The sequence below is a fragment of the Spodoptera frugiperda genome, chromosome 7 (genome assembly GCF_023101765.2).
Source record: "Spodoptera frugiperda isolate SF20-4 chromosome 7, AGI-APGP_CSIRO_Sfru_2.0, whole genome shotgun sequence".
NCBI classification, from domain to species: Eukaryota; Metazoa; Arthropoda; class Insecta; order Lepidoptera; family Noctuidae; genus Spodoptera; species Spodoptera frugiperda.
The window spans coordinates 6,434,425-6,455,429 of NC_064218.1; the positions used below are offsets into that span (position 1 = coordinate 6,434,425).

General features: G+C 35.7%; 1 protein-coding gene across 2 annotated transcripts in view; it reads right to left on the reverse strand.

The window, feature by feature from the left end:
- LOC118266170 (thrombospondin type-1 domain-containing protein 4) overlaps window positions 1–21,005 on the reverse strand; it is a 72,480-nt gene that overhangs the window by 37,885 nt on the left and 13,590 nt on the right. Inside the window, exons 1-5 of one of the 2 annotated variants that reach the window (XM_050694623.1) lie at window positions 16,724–16,954; window positions 14,138–14,395; window positions 9,615–9,696; window positions 8,523–8,659; window positions 1,082–1,211 (exon numbers count right to left, since the gene is read on the reverse strand). In XM_050694623.1, coding sequence (XP_050550580.1) covers window positions 1,082–1,211; window positions 8,523–8,659; window positions 9,615–9,696; window positions 14,138–14,178 — 390 coding nt within the window. In that variant the 5' untranslated portion in view covers window positions 14,179–14,395; window positions 16,724–16,954. Of the gene's footprint in view, window positions 1–1,081; window positions 1,212–8,522; window positions 8,660–9,614; window positions 9,697–14,137; window positions 14,396–16,723; window positions 16,955–21,005 lie in introns of those variants that run through there. The other variant, XM_050694624.1, reaches the window with a different exon arrangement.

Sequence of the window (21,005 nt, forward strand, 5' to 3'; positions counted from 1 at the left end):
CTCACTAAAACCTGGTGACCTTTACACCTAAAGAAGGCACAGAGTCCTCTTAGTAGGCCAACCCTAACGTACGGAAAAAATTGCGTTACTCACTAGAATTTTCCCCAGTGTCAAAAATATAATCATTGTGAACAGCTTTTGATAATTTACTGCTGGGAAAGGACTACACAAGAGGGAGTTAAGGAGTCACTAGGCCAGTTCATCAGAATCCCCAATCTTCAAATTTCTAACCCCTAAAAAACTTGTAATGGTTTTAGTATTTCTGGTGTCCATAGACGGCACCGATTGCTAACGATCAGGTGATCCATCTACTCATGTGCTCATTCCATAAAAAGTTAGAATGAATACACAAAAAACTATTATCCCATGATGTAGACAAATAACATATTACAGTTTGTCCACTACTGTTCACATTCATAATCTTTTCTTTGACAAATAACAAGGAAAATAGCACTTTAAAGTCAACATTTACACCGTCCGTGACTCAGCAAATTGAATAGAACAATGCTAATCAAGAAACTTTTACGATGTTAGTAATCGTAAATCAGTATTCATTGCTCAGCTTGTAAGTACCCGTTTAATAAAGGACTTCGGTACTTTATGCCCTTTATAAGTACCTTGCTATCGAACAAATTGTTGTTAGTCATTTAGGTACTGGCGCTGGGGAAATTGTTGCAAAGAGGGTTTTATATAATCTACATAATATTATTATATGTTTTTTATGGTATAAGCGAGCAGAAGGATCACCTGACGCTAAGCAATCGCCATCGCCCATGGACATCCAAAACACAAGAGGCGTTACAAATGCGTTGCTGGCCTTTTGCGGGTTAGGAATTTAAGGGTTCTTGGGGAATCGGGAATTCGGAAGATTGATACAGAGATTCACACAACGAAACACAACGCAAGCGTTGTTTAACGTCGGTATTCTGTAAGGCCGTGGTACTACGCCGGTCCAGGCTGCTCATTTGTGCCAGATTCGAAGCATGGTTCTCACAAACTTAAAAGTTAAAACTAACGACAAAGCAAGAATTTTGGGGAACTAAACTCTTCTTCTATAAAATAAAGAAGCAACATATCTTACAATATCATTGCACTCATGATATCGTTTGTCGACTCCTTGGCAGTTCGGCTCATGTGTCTCCCTCGTCACTCTCACGGTGATCACCGGCGGAGGTATACTGCTGTTGTCCAGTGGAGGAATGTTTCTGACCCTGCAACAAATAGAAGATAGGGATTAATTTTATTTATCATATTATTATTACATCATCATCATCATCATCGTGAGACAGAAGACGTCCACTGTTGAGCAAAGGCCTCCCCAACCCCATCTAATTTTATATTATAAATAACCTATTTCTTATCAGTTATGTCCATCGTCATATTATCGTTGACCACACTATCACTTACCACCAGACGAGATGGTAGCCAAACGTCATTATATTAAATACTAAAAAAATCCAATGTAATAGGGATGACCCAGATATGGCACAATTACAGACTCCAGGCTTTTACTAAGGAATTTTCGAAAACACCGCTTTGCCTGATTTGACGAGAATCCAAATCGAAGCACATGCAATCACCCAGGTATTCATATAATCATCATAATATTTACTGTGTCTAGTCTAATGTAGTATGTGTATTATTAAACATGCAAAAAGACAGTAGCTACGAGTATATTCCACAACTTTCCTTTCTAGGAAAACCATGTGTTCCGTTGCTTATTATAAATATCTATGTAAACATTTGTAATAATTTTGTCCGTTATGTTGTTGAACAATGTTTGTACATCTTCTATTTACTCTCGTCCTCGTTACTTTTGGAAATTTATACTCATAGTATGTGAGAAAAGCGGTTAAATACGTCCTTATATAAACTTCATGAATAATGCTAACACGGCTACGTTATTTTGTAAATCAAATATGATTATTTTCTACACATAACTTTCACATGCCCCCGGCTCGAAAAACAGGACTAAGAACGCGGTGGTTTTTAGTCAGTATGACACTTCTTCTCGCCTCGCCCAAGGCGGGAGAAGTCATTGGATGATTATACCCGCACAAAAAAAATTTGAGGTGTCTTAATCACAAAAAGATTTCTCCATAGTTTAGAATCGTATAGCTTTATATGTATTTCAAAATTGCAATACTACTTACTAGTAGGTAATTGAAACAACGTAAACTATAAGTCTAAGAATAGTATCACCGTTTATACTATGATACCAACGAGGCAACCCTTACTAATAAATTACCCTCAAACATGTCAATATTAATTAAAAATCATAAATCTAACGTTGTAATTACGTTAATATTTTATATCTAAGAAAACAGAACAAAACATCGGAGCCGGTAAACACAAAAAGCTTCATTAATGAAATCAACGGAGCCGCCAACAAATACCATAAAACAACGTTAATCTAATTTGGTGGTAGTAAAAATAAAAGTTAGTGATGTATCGTCGAAATCGTTCCACATTACCGAGCGGACTTTACAAATGTAAGCCCACTTATAAAAGGACCAGAACATTAATATAATGTAAACTCAACCACGAATTTGAATATTCATGTTCACGGTCCAAGATTAGTTCCGCTTTTACATTTATCTAGGGTCTTTAAAAAGATAAGTACATCACTACGTTCTTGGCGCCATTAAAAAGATGACACCTAGAGATTACTTTATGGGAGTTTGTAATTAAAAGAGATGGTTGCAACGCTGCAATGGTCCTTCGTATCTGAATGCAACTTCTTGATACAAATTAAACGATTAAGTTTTATCATCTTACATGGTAAGGCGAGGTTGTAAAGGCTTAATGTGAGCCCCGTTAGGTGCATGGAATCCTTACATTGATGCAGCTTTAAAAAGCAATGGTAGTCACTATATTACCGGTTTTATTCGCATGAGAAACCGAGTTTTATATCTCTTTAAAGATAAAATAGTGTTACGTAGTTTTCTCAAAAGGATTATGCATATAGATATAGTATTCAGAAAAACTATTTTCTTCCATTATGTAATAAGTCTTTTGCTAAAGAACCTTTTTCCTTTACCATACTCAAAAGCTAAACAATTCAAACACTCCATTTTTAGAATCACAATAATGAGAATTCACCTTGTGGGTACAATACGACAGAATATCTCATAGAATGCCAGTCCAAGGCCCTGTCTTGTACATCCTAAACTGGTCTCAATTCACCACAAACTTAGGACATTTAAAAAAAAACTCATGTGTCCACAAATATTTGTGTAACCGTTTTCTTGTCTTTTTTTCTTTCAAACAATGTCTACATTGCATTTGTTTTTCCTAAAATATAGAAAGAGGCATTTTAAACAAAAACCTATCACCAATCCCATGTGATAATCTATAAGGACCAAAAATGCATGGTGTTAATAAACGTGTAACTAAAACAAAAAAAGAGCATGATAAAACAAATTTCTTTAGCTACAAGCAACAGATAGCAGCAATAATTTATACACGACTTTATTGCCGACCAAATGTAATGCGTGTGCGCTGTGCACCAGACTTCCATGACAAATGACATCCATCCTAATTTGTCGAGCATGGTTACACGATGTATTATCAGCAGGATACTAGCGACCGTCTGTTCGTGCATCTATATAGATGTATGGCATGGCAGGATGGCATGCACGATACATATTCAGGTATACATACTCATAAAAATGTATCCTTTGAGAGTGATTTTAGAATGGTTGCATTTAGTCAAATGAGTTCTTTATGTGTTGTGTAATCACAAGACATAATTTGTATGGCAGATTTTTTTTGCAAATACTCTTGTCAGGAGTTTAAGGACTAGTGAACATTGAACATACTGTTCTTTTTGTAGTGTATATTTTAAAAAATTTTGGAAATTCGCCTGTGATGAAGTTCGGGCAGTATATGGAACGTTATTATAAGTCTGTAAATCGGGGAGAGACTGCTAGTCAACAATCAAATGTAATTTCAATAATATTAAGGAATGCTGCTCATGAATATGAGCCTCTAGTATGGCTTGAAACTAGTCGAGTTCCTCGTCAAAACAATACGTAAGTAAGCCGATAACATAATAATTAATTTAGTATGTCTCACGAATAAAATCAATATTAAGGAATTAATTTGATTAATGATATCATTACAAAGAATATGTCTATTAAATAGTTTATATATTTATTTGAATTGTAGAACGAGTCTGCCACAATGTTGTTTCGTGATGCAAATAGTATTATAATCTCTCAGATTATCTTAAACTGCATTTGTGAGATAATATAATTTGTTATTAGCATCTAATATAGTTGTTTTAGATCCTGTTACAAACTTTAAAAAGTACAAATTAAATTAAATTGGGGACAGGGTATTAGATGCTTTTATATTAAAACCGAAGTGGTCCTTTGATCCGACAGTCGAAGAAAATATTTCCTGGAATTTCAATGTCTATATTACAAACACCGCCAATTTTCATGAAAGATGTTTTCTACAATTAAAGTACCAAAACGTTTTGTAAACAGCGGTATTCAAGTTTTCAGAACTCATCTTAAGATTAGCTAAATCCATTTTACTTGGTATTTCTCTTAAATTATTCATATTAATTTAGTTTCTCTTTCCGTACGTAACGCTGCACGTTAGCACTACATGACAGATACGTATTTAGTCTAGTCTGGTTCGAGACCGTTAAAGCGCGGCGCCGCTGGCGGCACCCACTAATTAAGAGTGACGGTATTTTGATTACCTACTTATCTATCTAACAGGACTCCGTATCTCGCCGTATTAATCCTGGATCCTCGGCTCGTTACAATTATCTCGGTTCAAGCATTCATTTGTACGTAAATAGCCTGACCTGATTACCACTAACGGTTCAAATAATCTGTTTGGATTATTAATTATCATTTGACTGATGGATACAACGCCGGTATTTAACAAGACTTTTTAATTATCATTTAGCCTTTTAATATTCAATTTAAGGGTCATTTAGGTGCTAATATCGGATTTGTGAGCATAAATCTCAGTCAGGCATTCTTCGGTCGTCACATTGACCCGTGACCAGCACTCGAGTCTCGCACACCGCCATGGGAATCGGCCCCCGTGACAACACTACATTCAACTGACGTTCTGACGTCAATTACCACATGTTAAAAAAGCAATCCCTCATTAGCGCTGCAACTACAAATATGTAGACAAAATGAAGTTTGTCTTCTTTTAAAATGGACGGTAATCGCGAGCTCATTACCGGCTATATCGGAGCTGATGCGTGTCAATCAAGCGGGCGAGTGCAAGCAATCAATGCTCCCAACAATAACAGCTTGTTACAAGCCACGCTACGGGGTTTCCATTACCTTAATTTACTCGATAAAAACCGTACGAGTCGGGTCGCGGGGCATGTTTAACCTTTAGCCTGCGCACACGTTAGAAGCTTTTACACTTGGCGAATATTTAATGTGGCTCTCAACTGAAGAGTAGCCAAGAAGTGCTTTCGAATAATAGATTGACAAATTAATTTTGAATTCGTATTTAGGACTTTATATAAAGAGAAAGGAGGTTTTAAATTGAATTGAACAATTCATTGGTCTGTAAATAACAGTTGTAATAAGCTCATGGACTTCTGTAACCTAAGAATCGATGCGGACATTAGTTTGGCCCCTGTCAAAACATATTAGTTCGATTTTGATTTTGAGATTCCTGTCCCTATTTTTTGTTCGTGTAGGACTGATGTCAATAACACGTGATTATGAGACTCCTGTTTAAGCGTGATTAGACACATTATGTGCCTACATTTGTATAAAAGCATAAAATAAATGAGTTGAGACAACAATGAATTAAGTGCATTACGTAAATATCGTCAGCCAAGAAATTCTTTAAAATCAATCTAAAACCTACTTGTATGTATTATTTTATATGTATGTATTTATTATAATGTAGGTATAAATGTGTGATTGTCCAAAATATTTACACATCCTATTATTTCAAATTTACTACTTGCACCCGCTGGTTATTTTCTCAGCACCACCATAGGGTCAGATAGGCAGAAAATTATGTCCACCAATGTAAACTTTTAAATAAAACCTGAACTGTATCCAGAATCCTGGTTCATCCGTACTAGCGACAGTATAGTCCTGATAAAGGTAATCACAGTAGATAAACAATATTAATTAGCTTATCCTGACTAATAGACCACCAGCATGAAAGCTAATAAAATAATTGCGGCCACCGAACTGATTCAGGTTCAAACGCCGTCAGATCACTAAATTGCATATGTCAACGGTTTGATAAACGCAAATGAGATAGATCTAATCGCCGATGACAGCCGAATGCCACCGAAGTCGGGGCCGAAGCAATCTTAATTAAACACTTGAATATTTTCTAGTTGATTAGAATTTTTGTACTGGTTATTGAGAAGGTACATAGTAAATCATACGCCTATTTGCTACTGCTACAATTATTATTATTACAAACTGACAGACGTTAATTGATAAGTGGAGCATGCTCAATGGAGTCGGATTCGTGTTCTTTTTTTTCATTTCGCAACTGATTTTGTTATTAGTGTGTTTGTTGGTGTAGTTATTGTAGATACCTAAGTGAGTACTGGTAGGTTCCTAAATTCGGTTGTAAAGTAAGGTTCGGTTAAATTCTCTAGACTTGAGGTTCTAAGACATTTATTAAAGTTGTTATTTCATGTAGATTTTTTAACGTCACTCTATGCATATGTATAAATAAATCAATTTGTTTGGTTATAAGATTGAATATTGATTTAGAATTTTATATTCCGACCATTGCATTAGGTAGTGTTATTGGTTTCTTTAAATCGAATTTCGGGTTTGAAATCATCCGCAAGCAATGATTTATGATATAAAAATAATCCGCATCATAACCAACGATGATTTGGTCCAAGAATCGATGTTTAACCGATCCGATAAATCTGACAGTATAAAGCGGGCTTCAACGTATTAATTTAATAGCCGTGTAAAATATTAGTGTTTACAATTTTTGCTTTACGCGCATTATATTGTTATGAGATATTAACATGGTCTGATCGCTGTCGGCGCGGCGCCTTCTCGAGTAATTTGTTAACTTATAAACGGTTATTTTATCATTAAATTTATTAAATAATCGTGCTAAGTAATTCTTGGAAATCAATGATGTATAATTATTTATGTAATAAGTCTTATTATTCTATTTAAACGGACAGTTTTATTTGATTGTATTGGTAATAATAATAGCGTGTAACTGCACTACGATCGATTGATTAATAACGTGAATACTTTAATAAAAGTTGTAGAATTAAGTATAACCAATATAAATGGTGGTGGTGACTGAACTTCGTGGTGGCCCTGAGGGTTCGAAACCTACCAACGGCGAAGTACCAATGTCACTTTTTCTGAGTAATGATGTACTTTCTAAGAGTATTTAGAGACCACTGACAAACGGTAAAGGAAAACATCGTGTTTGAAATCGCCAACCTGCATTGAGCAAGCGTGGTGATTAATGCTCAAACCTTCTCCGTGCGAGAAGAGGCCTTTGGTCAGCAGTGGTCACTTATAGGCTGTTGACATATCGATGTAATAATCAAAACTGTTAATAAGCTGATTGCTATTAGTTATCTAATGAAAGTGAATTAAATACATTGATTTTTATCACGGAAAGCCAATTCATTAAACTTTTACATAATTTTGGAAGATATATGAGATGAGAGATATATAAATGACAAGACATCCGCATACATAATCAAACCAATTAAATAAAAAAAGTATTTTAATTAAATCAAATACCGTCGTTTCTAACAAGCCAGGTCACTCATCTCTGTCACCAACTCAACATTTGTCAACAATACTGCTACTTGGGGACTTTACCTCACAATGGGTATCTATATAGTGATTCGTCAACGTAAATAAAGACTTAAGTGTTTAATCTAAGAGTTGATATTCACTTGTTTGTTGTTTAATGAAGTCATATAGCAGAAAGTACTTTTGTATCTACTTAGGTTAACAATAGACAGCTACCTACAAAGCTTTTTTGAGAAAATGTTATGTTTACATTGCCTTTCTCTTGGATTAATAAAAAAAAAATACTGAATAATATTCTATGTGTGTTTGTTTTGTCTTACATCTCTATTTGTTGATAAAAAGATGTTTGTCTTTTAAAATTTCTATTATACTTCTTTTAACCCTAACCGTGATATTTAGGCTTCATAATAACACCAAGCGACACCAATAATGATCTAAATAGATCATAATTTGTTTCTCAATCATGATACAAGAAAAATATAATAGCGCCAAAAACAAACATGTGGCGACATCTATCGGAATACTTACAAACTAAAAATATTTTTATCCTACTCCTGCTCTTGTTTTAATTTCTCTCAGTGCCGGCGTTAGGGGGGGCGTGATGGGCCGATGGCCCAGGGCGACAAATTCTGGGGGGCGCCAAAAAAATTAAAAACTACTACTAACACTTGATATTGCCCGGGGTGTCAGTGGCCGACACTGATTTCTTCTAAATATATTACTTACGTAGGTAATGAAATTCTTTAAGGCTTTATATACCTGGGCAAACACTGCCTATGTTGTACAGAGACACCTCCTCCGCAGGTCCTGGAGCAGGCACTCCAGCTGCCCCACGCACTCCAGGCGTACGCCTCGCCTTCCACCTCCACCTCATTGTCTACCTCCCGCTTCGTCTCCTGGAAGTACCAGATTTTTTATTAGTTACCGGGTGAATTTTCGAAAAACTTTAACTTTTATTTAATAAATCATTATTCTCCCGCATTATTAAGCACCCTGGCATTGGTTAGTTATCATCCTTATTGTTATTGGATTGATTGAAGACAGTGTCACAGTTTAATCGATGAAACCAAATTTTATGTTTCAATCGGCAGAATTGTTAACTTTTGGTTGAGGATAATGACGCTGTTAACATTTTGTGTTTTTTTTTTTTTATTGACCCCGTAACACAACAGTAAAATGGGGTGAATGGAATTCAAAGGGTGAATAGGTACAATTGAATACCATTCACCCCATTTTACTGTTATTAAATTTAATTTCTGTTTCGGTTTTGGGCCCATTCCCGCTCACAGGTATTTCTTTGTCATAGGTGCATGCATTAACAGTTCTATTTTAAATTTGATGTATGTAAGTACTAGGTAGACTAGAAAACACATTAATTTGTGAATAGAAAACACCAATATGATAATGTTCCATGCGAGAATCATACCAGGGATGCAATATTTTTTTTACAGTTTTTTATGTGCTTTCAGACGGAATTACTCAATAGAGTGTGTACTCGTTCCAATAAAGAAGCTCACCTCTTTGTTTTTTGGATATTACTTAAGTCTTAAGTGTGGGAGAGCCATGCTTCGACACGTATTGGCCAGCTCGACCGGAGTGATACTACGGCCTCACAGAAAACCGTCGTGAAACAACGCTTGCGTTGTGTGAGTGAGGTTACCAGAGGCCCTATTACTCCCCCTTCCCAATCTTACCAATCCCCGATTTACCAACAACCCTTAAATTCCTAACCTCCAAAAGGCTGGCAACGCACTTGTAACGTCTCTAGTGTTTCGGGTATCCATGGGCGACGGCGATTGCTTACCATCAGCGATACGTCTGCTTATACCATTAAAAAAAACTTAAAATTACCTCTGGCAATTCTGTAGTAGTCGTCGTTGTCGTTGAATTCGTCGCCGAAGACAACATTGCAATTTGAACTATCACTAATATCCTGGAAAGGAAAGAGAACAATTCATTCAACAAACTGAAAATCGCTCATAAACTAATTGCACACGAATAAAATACGTAGGACTACAGTCTACAGGCCCGCATCGTACGCATCGCACGCAACGGATTTTAGTTTGTCTTGTATAGAAACTCATACAACTGCGTCCACTGATCCGCATCGTACGGACCGCATGCGATGCGCACCGATGTGGGCCTGTGGACGCTTACCTTTAGGAAGTAAGTAATTTACGACTAACAATGAACTAACAACAGACGATAAATCCTAAGACAGTTTAACAAGCTGAGAAAAATGGCTAATCTAACATCTTGTAGACTCTCCTTCAATTTGTCAGTCTGGCCATAATAAAGCTCACACAATTTACGGCTTTCACAGATAAACGGGTAATAGACCATATAATGCACATAGTCTAAAACCGACCATGATCATACACGGCTAAATCGGTGGGAAGTTTGTAACACTTTGTGTATCATTTACCTGATTTGGGCTTTACGTTTTAGGGCTGACGCTAAAAAGATTCGATTTCTTAATGAAACATTAAGTAAAGATGTTATAAATGTGTATATGTAATGATAAAAACTAAGCCTATCATTATTTAAGAAAAGAATTTAATTTAATTTACCATGTTTATTTATGTCTACAAGTGTCCGAAATTTCGGCACTATTGCAAGCACCATGATCACGGATAAACAAAAAACTTATTATATAAGATTTTATTATTTACATTAAACTAAATAAGATTCCCCAAAACCAAACCAAATACTTCTTTAACAAACAGTTTCGTTGGAAAAAAAAAGTAAACAAGTTTGGAATTCCAACATCCGTATACAGATGCACATTTAATAGAATTATCTACGAAAGCATCAACAATGTAAGTCATCGGGTCATCGGTGATTGGTCGCGGACAGCCCTGTGCGGTCTGCGCCCACGCAGTTCTCACCGCGTTGCGCAATCTGACAACTCCATTAGACGTTTGAGGCTGGAGCGAGCAACACCGCCCGAATGCACCCGCAACGCACTCCACATTAAAACGATCAAACGACTCTGTAAAACGCCCTAATGAACATCTTAAGTGGTTTATTAAGTGCCGATCGCCGTTATTTTTATGTTAAAATCGCTTCGTCTACTACAGGCACATGAGAAATGATTTCGTCTCTGAAGTGTCCCTATGTGACGAAATTTTAATGGCCCCAAACTATTTGCAAGTTTATAGTCATAAATAACCAACATTATAATTTTATTTCTCTATAATTTATAGCTTTATTTTAATTGATTTATAGCTAAAGCCTGCCTCAAAGCGAAAACATGAAAGCTTGCTAATCAACAATTTAAATTTTTCAAAATAAATGTATCGAGTTATTAGTCCACTTGATTGATACACGCCTACTCGGCACACGCGGAATGGAACCAATTAAAAATGCAACAAGCTTCAACTCAAACATAGATACAAATCAAAATTAACAATGATAATTAACATTAACTAATGGCTTTCTTGTAAAATAAATATAAACATGTCAATAGTACTAATTAGATTTACGCCGGCGACGGGCGGCGCGCGGCGGCCCGGCCGCGGCCAATTGAGCGCGGAAACACGCGCAAAGAATAACGCTTTATAAGGTGATGAACACATTTGAAAATAAACAAGAGAGCCTACAAGGAAATATGAGGTCGTTAGGGACGTCTTCACGATCTCGTCGAGAGGATGTTTATTTGACTTCCCAGCCATTTGAACAGCAAGCTCAGCATTACCGTATTAAAATTACAGATTACGAGCGCAAATAAATAAACAATCCATGCGATAAGTCCGTGCGAACATCATATAAAATGGCATAAAACACTCAATAGCAGAGTGTGATATAAGCTTTACAGAAATAAACAGACACGCATGGCCGCAGTCAATTTTAGGAGTATCATCAGATTGATTTATGTGTAATTGTTATGTCATTGCCACAAGTCCATGAATAAAAGACAAAAATAGACTCCAGGTCAGTATCCTTGCTGCGGCCATAACAGCGCATAATAAAACGAAGCGCTTTACTTTACGAAGTTTGTTCAAGAGGACTGTTATCTAAGAATAATTGCATCTACACAGGTTACAAATGGACACAATTCAACACTGCTATAAACAGTTAGATGCACTTGTGCACCGCCCCGGGATGTTGGCCGTTACGGCTTAAACCATCGGTAGTGAAATAACTTGTCGTTCTACAATGTCGTTTATGGGACTTATAAAGCCGCCAGCAACATAAACTTTGTCAACACACAAGTCATTAAACAAAATTCGGTAGTTGGCTACCATTTTTGGGTTCCTATTAAAATGTTTGTCTCAAACATTGGACTTGTACTAGATACGACGGACAAAAGACATAAAATTAACTGACATCATGATTAATTCAGTACACGGGCTTAATTATGAGGCAGCCCTACACGGGCCGGGTCCATAAAACCTGTTCCCGAACGCATAGGTAGGAGAGCAACATGTAAAGGACAATATTAAGATCACGGGGCTTCGCTCTTGACCTTATTTTTTTATCCTGGCCCAGCGCGTGCGCCCTCGGAGTGAATGGGCCGTATAATTTCTATTTACTTTTACTATCAAAGGACTTTCAAGTAGTGATCATAAAAAGTTTACCGTTTGAACACGTAGGAAAATATTTATTGTGGACAAATGTTTCTACAACGGTCATTGTGCATGTATTTAGTTGGTACATTGTGTGCGCAGTTCACACGGTCAGAGTGACAGGAGGGTCCTTAATCGGGAGGCTTTAACTAAATTAAGTGGATAAATAAATAGTGGAACTGTGGTTTTATTTTTAGTGTTTTTTAGTGTAGGTATGTAAAATTCCGTTCTTTTCTAGCGGTTCATAGTAATCAGTACTTAGCTGAATGTACGCATTTAAGTTTATTTTTTAATTCTATACTAGTATTAGAATATGCGAGAAATGAAAAACAAAGGCCTCATCAATCGAATAACTACCATTACCACTACTACTGAGCGTTAAGCTCATCTATTCTTGCAAACTATGGTATAAGGTGCGCCAATACCCAGACAATACTTTACAACAGACTAAAACATAACGAAAGACCATAACATATATTATGTTAACAGGTGATAAGTACAAAACACACCTACAAACAAAAACAAGCAAAACAATAGCCCGTTATATAAACGATTACCAATGATCGACTAACCGTAATTCTCAGTTCAAGAGTTGATGCGTCATGTCTTAGGAACCTACTTTTCACCTCAATCCAGTAAAGGCCATTAATGTCACATTACACGTCACTAGCTGGGAGGTAATCTGGTGTAATCACGTCTGCCATGACGCAGGAGATCGCATGTTTACCGTAAGCTAGTGATGTGCTCTTTGTCTACGTCCCATAGGGTGTGAAGGCAGATTATTGGGGGCTATGGGTTTTAGACATTAAGTTAATAGGTGTGATGAATGGTTTTTAATATGTTTTGACTACATTGGACTTGTTAGTTGTATTGGGGATCGATTGTAGACCTTCAAAATCAAAAACCTCAACATAATTGGCACGAATTTATCAATACTGAAACTCCTGATTCGACGAATGCTTTTTATATACCATTAACGCCATTTAGGGCACAAATGAAGACGTATAATTACTGTTAGTTTTCAAAAGGCTTACTTCCACTCGTTGTAGCCATTGATTACGAAAAGATTCCAGAAATTAGTCAAGGTCATATAAAATACCAAAGCCAAAAATATATTACAGTACAGAAATACTATATTGTATACAAACACATCAGCTGTTTACTGCAACGAAAACTTCCTAGTAACATCCGCAAAAATTCCATAAAATATATTAATAAAACAAATTTAATGTAGCGGAAATCGGTGCGAATACCTTGAAAAATACAAACAACTCTAGCAAGAATGCCCGCTTACGTTTGCCCGCTTACGTCTGCCCGTTTACGTTTGCCCGTCAAACAAAATGAGATAGAGCGGTACCGACGTTCTCACACGTACGTCTTGCTCGTAAACGCACCGTTATTTAAGATTTATGAGGTATTGAGTTTGTAGTTTCACAGTTTCAGCCCCGGCAAATTACTTTTATAACTAGTCGAACCCAAATACCTTAAATATCTTAGTTTTGTATTAACTAGAACATCCTTGTTTGTACTTATATCTCTAGGCAAAAATTGCTACGGAAATCTATATAAATTGTAATAGTGATACATTTATAATCAAGCCATTATTTTCAGCCCTACATTTTCATGTTCTTGACACCTATTATGTCTAGTTCCAGTTTTATGTCCATTCATTATGGTCGAACCAATTTATTGTTAATTTACTTTTATCTTTTTTACACTAATTAAACCTTAAAAACAGTGGATGAAAGTCAACAACTCATATTTCTACTACACTTATCGTACAAGTTAATAAACAACAATACTTACCTAAACAGCTTTTTACTAAGAAAATTTATGTTCTTCCCCATTTTACGATTTCACTGTAAATTTTTATTACATATAAAGATACACTTGTCTGTCATTTTATTGACCAACGACAGCTTAATGGATTATTTCTTGAATGGGATAGATTTATGGTGTCCCAAAATATCGCTTGTTTAACACCAAATTGTTCGTCACGTCACTCCACGATTTTTGAACACCATGGTGAGATCACACCCAATTTCATGGTTCCTTGCATGGTTTCTGTAACAATAAAAACATGTGTTAATTAATATAATAAAACTATAATGATTTTAAATGGATGGATCAAACGTAAGTCATCATTCAAAAATTGACAAATAATTGCTTAAGTTGTAACTATTGTTTATTTAACACATTGAACGCCGTGGTGGTCAACGGTGACCGACGTTTGCGGAAGATTTGCCAGTCAAATACTTAATTAACATATTATATATCTCCACACTAGGACCGATTTGAAGAATAATCTGTCTACAATTTTGCGACCAAACAATCTTTATATGTATAATTATGTAAGTAATTTTATGAAGTCAATAAATTAGTGTTACATAGTCATGATGACTGTCACGAAACTAAAATAAGATTCATAACCTAAACATACACACAAATAAAAAATATATCTTCTATTGATCCTAACAAACTTCACGAAAATGTATCTCCGAAATACAAGGAACAATTTCTCAAACAATAGAAAAACAATTGAAAAGCATAATCTATTTGAACGCAAGCATTTTTATCGAAGCTTTTCAAGACAAATCAGGTGTTTGAAAGAAGTATAACAGCTCGAAAATTTATGGCACGTAAAATATGCCTTTCGAAGAACACATGACTAAATTAATGCTATTCCAAGGTGAAGTGAACTACCACATTGGAATGTGCGAACATAAGATAATTTAGTCTCATCAAAATTGAGTATTACGACTTTAGTATGTGACATTATACTACGCAAATTCCTTTCATATAAATGGAACAATGTAATACATTCGTATAAACACGTTCGCGAGTTAAAAACTATGTGAGCTAGGCGTTGTTCGTAATTTCGGTCGCGTGGAAATTCGGTTGCACGGAAATGTTGCGTGTGGAATGGAATTTCAGAGTTTATATGCTATTGAATTATAAACTGCAAGTCGATGTATATACTAAATATCATCATTCAAATTCTATACGTAACAATCAATTATGTTATACTCTTTCCCATTTATATACAAGTCCCATAATACCTATATAGGGTAAATAAATAATATCACAGCGGAACCATTCTATACTTTAAATTATACTTTTAATTACACATAATAATATGCTTCAAGCTGTTTAATAAAATTTCAAACTCCGATAACATAATCAAACAATATTTAATGGCGGTAGCGGGTTCGATTCTCGCACGAAGCAACTCTTTGCGTGATCTAGAAATTGGTGTTTCGGGTCTAGATGTTATGTGTATGTAAACTTGTATGTTTGTAAACACATTCACATTACAGGAGAAAAGTCTAGTGTTATTTAAAAAAAGAAGCAGTAGAAGAAATAAAAGAAGAAGTCAACGTTATTAAAAAAAAACTCTCACATTTGCAATATCACCATCGAAATACTAAGTACCAATAGATTAACATATAACACGTATCTATTTCTCTAGCCTAGCAACCGCATTATCTACGTGAGAACATAGTAAATACTTCCAGCAAATATTGTCACACTGCATTCACAAATATTACAACATCTGTGCACTGTGTCAGTGTGTTACCTGCCTGTTATCAATTACACGTGGGCTGAATAAACTAAACTACTATTACTTGGGTCACGAGATAATGAAGACATGATAATATGAACATAATTATAATGATTATGGTTAGTATTTAGATCGATAATGTGATTTTAGTGTTTTTATTTTTTGGTTAATGTTAGCTTTTGTTAACGTTTTATTGTGATATAATAATACTTAATGTGTAAATCAGGTAATGATCTATATTAAAACGAAATTTCATCAAAATCCGTTCAATAGTTTTTGAGTAAACGCGCACCAAACACTCATACTAACAAGCACAAATTGTTCTATTGTAAGCAATCACACATTCCCACTATAATTACTGTTTAATGAATTGTTTAGTTAGGTGTAAAAATTATCACAAATCATGCCGCTTCGCTTTCATACTTCCTCGGTCATTGACCTCTCAATGGAAAACAGATCGGATCTTAGTAATATCTTAAATGTAAACAAAAATATTTAGTTCAATTCAAACACTTTTCACAGAAGCTCACACGTGTTCCGAATTAAGGTAACTTCACAAACCTTATCATTGCGTCTGCGCCGTTGCTAAGGTAAATAACGAACTAAACTGGGTCATAACATAACGCAACCAAATCTGACATACAAAACATAATCACACATTTCACTCTTCAGAACTTTAAAAAAAACATCGTAAATAAAATCGATCCATATAACGCACTATTTATATCACATAACTAACATAACCACGGTCATTAATTACATCCATAACAATCCTTTTACGATAAAATTAAAATATACAACAGCAATAAAATATCAATAAGAAAACTTACCTATTCTAACGGAGATTGCCAATATAACGCCCACTATAAACGATAACCGACGAAAGAGCACTTTATTTAACTTTGACGCCGTAATCAAATTTTAAGTAGAATATTTTAGATATATTAGAGAAATTGTATTTGTATAATATTGAGGTGAAACTAGTCGCGTGCTTAAGGGCGGTATTACGCGGCGAGCATACGCGTCGCCCGATGTACGCGCGAGCGAGTTGCTTTCAGCAGACTGGACATTGAACGCATCCGTAACTTCCAAAGTGCTATGGATGGAGAGTACCTCGTTATTACACAAGGAAATCATTCCTGGCCCTTGCCGCCTGACAACTTATTAACAACCGCAAATTAATTCCCGCAACGATAAAGAACATTTTTTATGAACACAACGGAATTCCGTTAAATGCGGATAATATGCTAATGTAACGATAACTTTACTTTTATTATTTTAAATAGGTCCAGAATGTACGTGACGCATGTTATTCGGTAAATAATAGACAAAATTTTGATTGGTAATAAAAATAGAGTTCGTGAACCGAATCGAGAATCGATGTTTGGTTATTCGCATTGCAATAATGTCGTTTATCATTCAATTGTTAAGCGGGCATTAATGTCGGTATCAATCGAGTATTGTTGTTTTGTGTATCGTGGCTAGGCCGCAGCTAATTTTTGCGGTTACTAACTGAACTCATATATTGTGTAGGACCAGTATTTGCGGATATTTTTCACGTATGATGTAACCGAGTCTTTGGAATCGAGATAAATTGTGTTCGTTTGATAAAAATAACAGATTGTTTTGTTATTGTCTGTTTTTTTTCTGGATTCAAAATATAACAAGAGTATCAGACAACATATTTTGGACTCAAGAAAATAAATAACAATAGCTAAATTAGTATTTGTTACTCTGTTTGTCTGTAAGACTACGTCATATGTATTATGGTTATTGTTAAAAAATAAATATGGATTCGTAAAGTTTGCAATTCTAGTTTTAACAAGACATTGAGACCCTTAAATGAAACTTTTAACCAATAATAAACCTTTTTCTCCGAACGTCACCCGTGGGTGTTAATTTGAACGTTTCACCTTTAACAAATTCCAATGATACAGTAAAAATACTCCTAAGACAATAAAATTTCCGAATCGCAGCAATGCTTGCGTTAACAAGGGACTATTGGGAGCGATTGGGGTTCACCAGCGAGCTAGCAAGGTGGTCCAACACCTATACGTTTCATTACCACACAGTGACACTATTAACGGGCCTCCGATAACTTTTATTGTCCTTTCATTTCACTTTGTACCATTCCAAAGGCATAAATAGCATACAAACACTCACAACCAACACTAGTTAATAACGTAGATATTTTGTAGAGACGCGATAACAAAAGGATAATGAAAGTTATGAGCTTTGAAAGAACAATACGATTTGTTTTCGGTACATAATGTTCCCTTTATCACGTAGGTAAGTAATTTAGATGTTTTTTAAAAAGGATGTTTTTGATACATAATCTCTAAATTGACCATAAAGTGATCAAGTTTTTTGTCAATAGATAATAGGGAGATTAAAGGAGAAAGCGTGGAATGAACATAAAGTTAAACAAGAGAGCTTTTCTTTAGTCAATGTGATAACAATACAAATATAGAAAAGTACATTCCCTTGTGAAGTAAAATTGTCGTAAAATAAACTTTAGGACAAGCACTAGCAGAAACAAATAAACATCTAGACTTGAATCGGAATTATACAAAAAATGTTCGAAACGAAAATTTGTATTGACTCGCACGGAGTTATAGTACAAAAACTAGTTTCTTTAAACACAATACACATATGGATTTGTGTGTTTGTTTCTGGATATTATTATTTGGTAACTCGCCCACGATTCTTTTGCGTAAAGCCCAAAGAAGATCACCATATACAATGCTGTTTGGTTACATTATAATCGAATTCGTAAACAATGTTTGTGAAAGCTTATCTAGAGACTTACCAGCCTGCTGAGCATGGAATATGTAGTGAATTCAATACATGGACATGATTAATATGGATATTAAATTCACAGATTTCATCATCGTCAGCTTGTTCTGGTCCAATGCTGGACATAGGCTTCTGGCAATGGCACGCCAATGAGTTCGATCTTCAGCTCTACGGATCCAACCACTTCCAGCCACCTTGTGGATATCATCACCTCACCTAGCTGGAGGGCGCCCTACACTACGCCTAGATGCCTAGACATGGTCTCTAATATAGAACACATTTACCCCAACGGTCATCAGTTCTTCGACAAATGTGACCGGTCTACTGCCAATTCAGCTTACGGTTTTGAACCGTCGGATTCACAGATTTAATACTACAATATTTAAAAGTAAGCTTGGTAGTGCTCGTGGACGATTGGTTAATGAGCCGGTTTTAAACATTATTCTGTTTCGACGATGTAGGTTCGGTTCTAGCTAAAAAAGCTAGCTAAAAAACTCTAAGTCAAAACATTTCATATTACTACTTAAATAACTAATGAAAGGTCTCGTCAAAAAGCATAGATATGCTAATTTTACATACACTGTAAAAAGTCAAAATGTATAAATATTGAGAACTAGTGTTACTACCTACCATTCTCTGTACTTAAAGAAACAACAAACTTACTGTTATAAGTATTACGAGAAAGTATTCTATCGATTAGAAAAGTATTGTGTGTTTGTGAACTATTGTAATTAATATGAAGGAGGCTTGAACATTACAAACGTGACGGCCAAACATTTCAAGTGCTGTCTGTACATCAACTTACATTTTTAAACATTAATTTAATTATCATTGAACAAACATGCTGTAAATAAAATCTGACCCTTATGTTTTGATTAAGACTGTCTTTAAGATATTGTAATGGTTTTTGCTTTGTATGCTGTGTGGTGATGGCAGAGTCGAACATATATATCTCCACCTCTACTCTACTTTTGGGTTTTTTGAGGGGGGCAAGTCATCCAATGACTTCTACCGTCTTGGGCGATGCGAGAAGGAGTCAGACTCTTACTGACTAAAAACCACCCGTTCCTACTCCTGCCTTTCGAGCCAGACCAGCCGGTAAACCCGGTAAATCAGTCCGCAGCTCGACTGTTCGATGTTTAAGCATTCCATAACAAAACAAAATACTATAAAAATAAATATTCAAGAAGCATGATTTCATTCATGATTCCCTATCGCGATCTTAGATTATAGTTTTACAACTTATAACTGTAAATGCAAATGAACCCGAATCATGGGCATACGTGGATGCAATGCAAGTTAGGGTCCAATTATCACCTGTTACTGCGGTTCTAGGGACGGTTATGGCCTTTGACCTCAAATAAGGTTTTCGAGCGTTGATACACTGGCCTACATACTTGTGTTTGGTTTATTGTTGTATTTATTGGACCTCTGTTATTTCTGCTTTCTTTAATTTGATGTTTGTGACGTGACCTAGTTTTGGATTGTGATGGCGGTTGTGACAATTTTTGTTGTGGTTTGTAAAAAGATAATATTTTGGATTCATACTAGGCTTTGTTGTAAGCAATTGGTTTAATTTACTACAATGCCAAGGAACTAATGATAACCTGAATAACGATAACCTTACATTTACAATGAAATGCAACGCAAGCGTTGTTTCACGGTCGGTTTTCTGTGAGGCCGTGGTATCACTCCGATTGAGCCGGCCCATTCATACCCAAACATGGCTCTCCCACACTTAAAAATGGCTCATGATCGTCATGTCAGCCACAAGACATCTACTGCTGAACATAGCCACCGCTATTGACTTCTATATCGGCCGATTAGTAACGACCTATATCCAGCAAGTCCTTACTAATGACAAAACTGGCAAAATATGACGAATCGTAGAGAAAACTGTATGAGGTACTTCATCTATACGAATGAAAGGCGACTAAAAGGCGTGATGATATATACTTCACGTTACTGACATATACGAAGTGGCTACTTGAGTGAGTTGCAAGCTCGCGTTAGTACCAGAAACCGCATATCAACTGCAAGTGGGTAAGGCTGGTGACACACTCGCCGCTCTAGTCTGCGGTAGTGGTTGCGTCTATGTCTAGTACGAGTGCGTATAACCGCAAACTACGTGTGTCGTAAACTTTGTAATTTAGTATTTCCTACATATTTCGTGTGCGTAATTTACTATCATATTGCATACATAATGACATGATTTTGGGCCATGGCTTTTTAGGCAGGTAGAACTTACAAAGCGAAACTACAAAATTTAACCTATTACGAAAATACCGATCAGCCTTTCATTTTTTAAATTAAAAT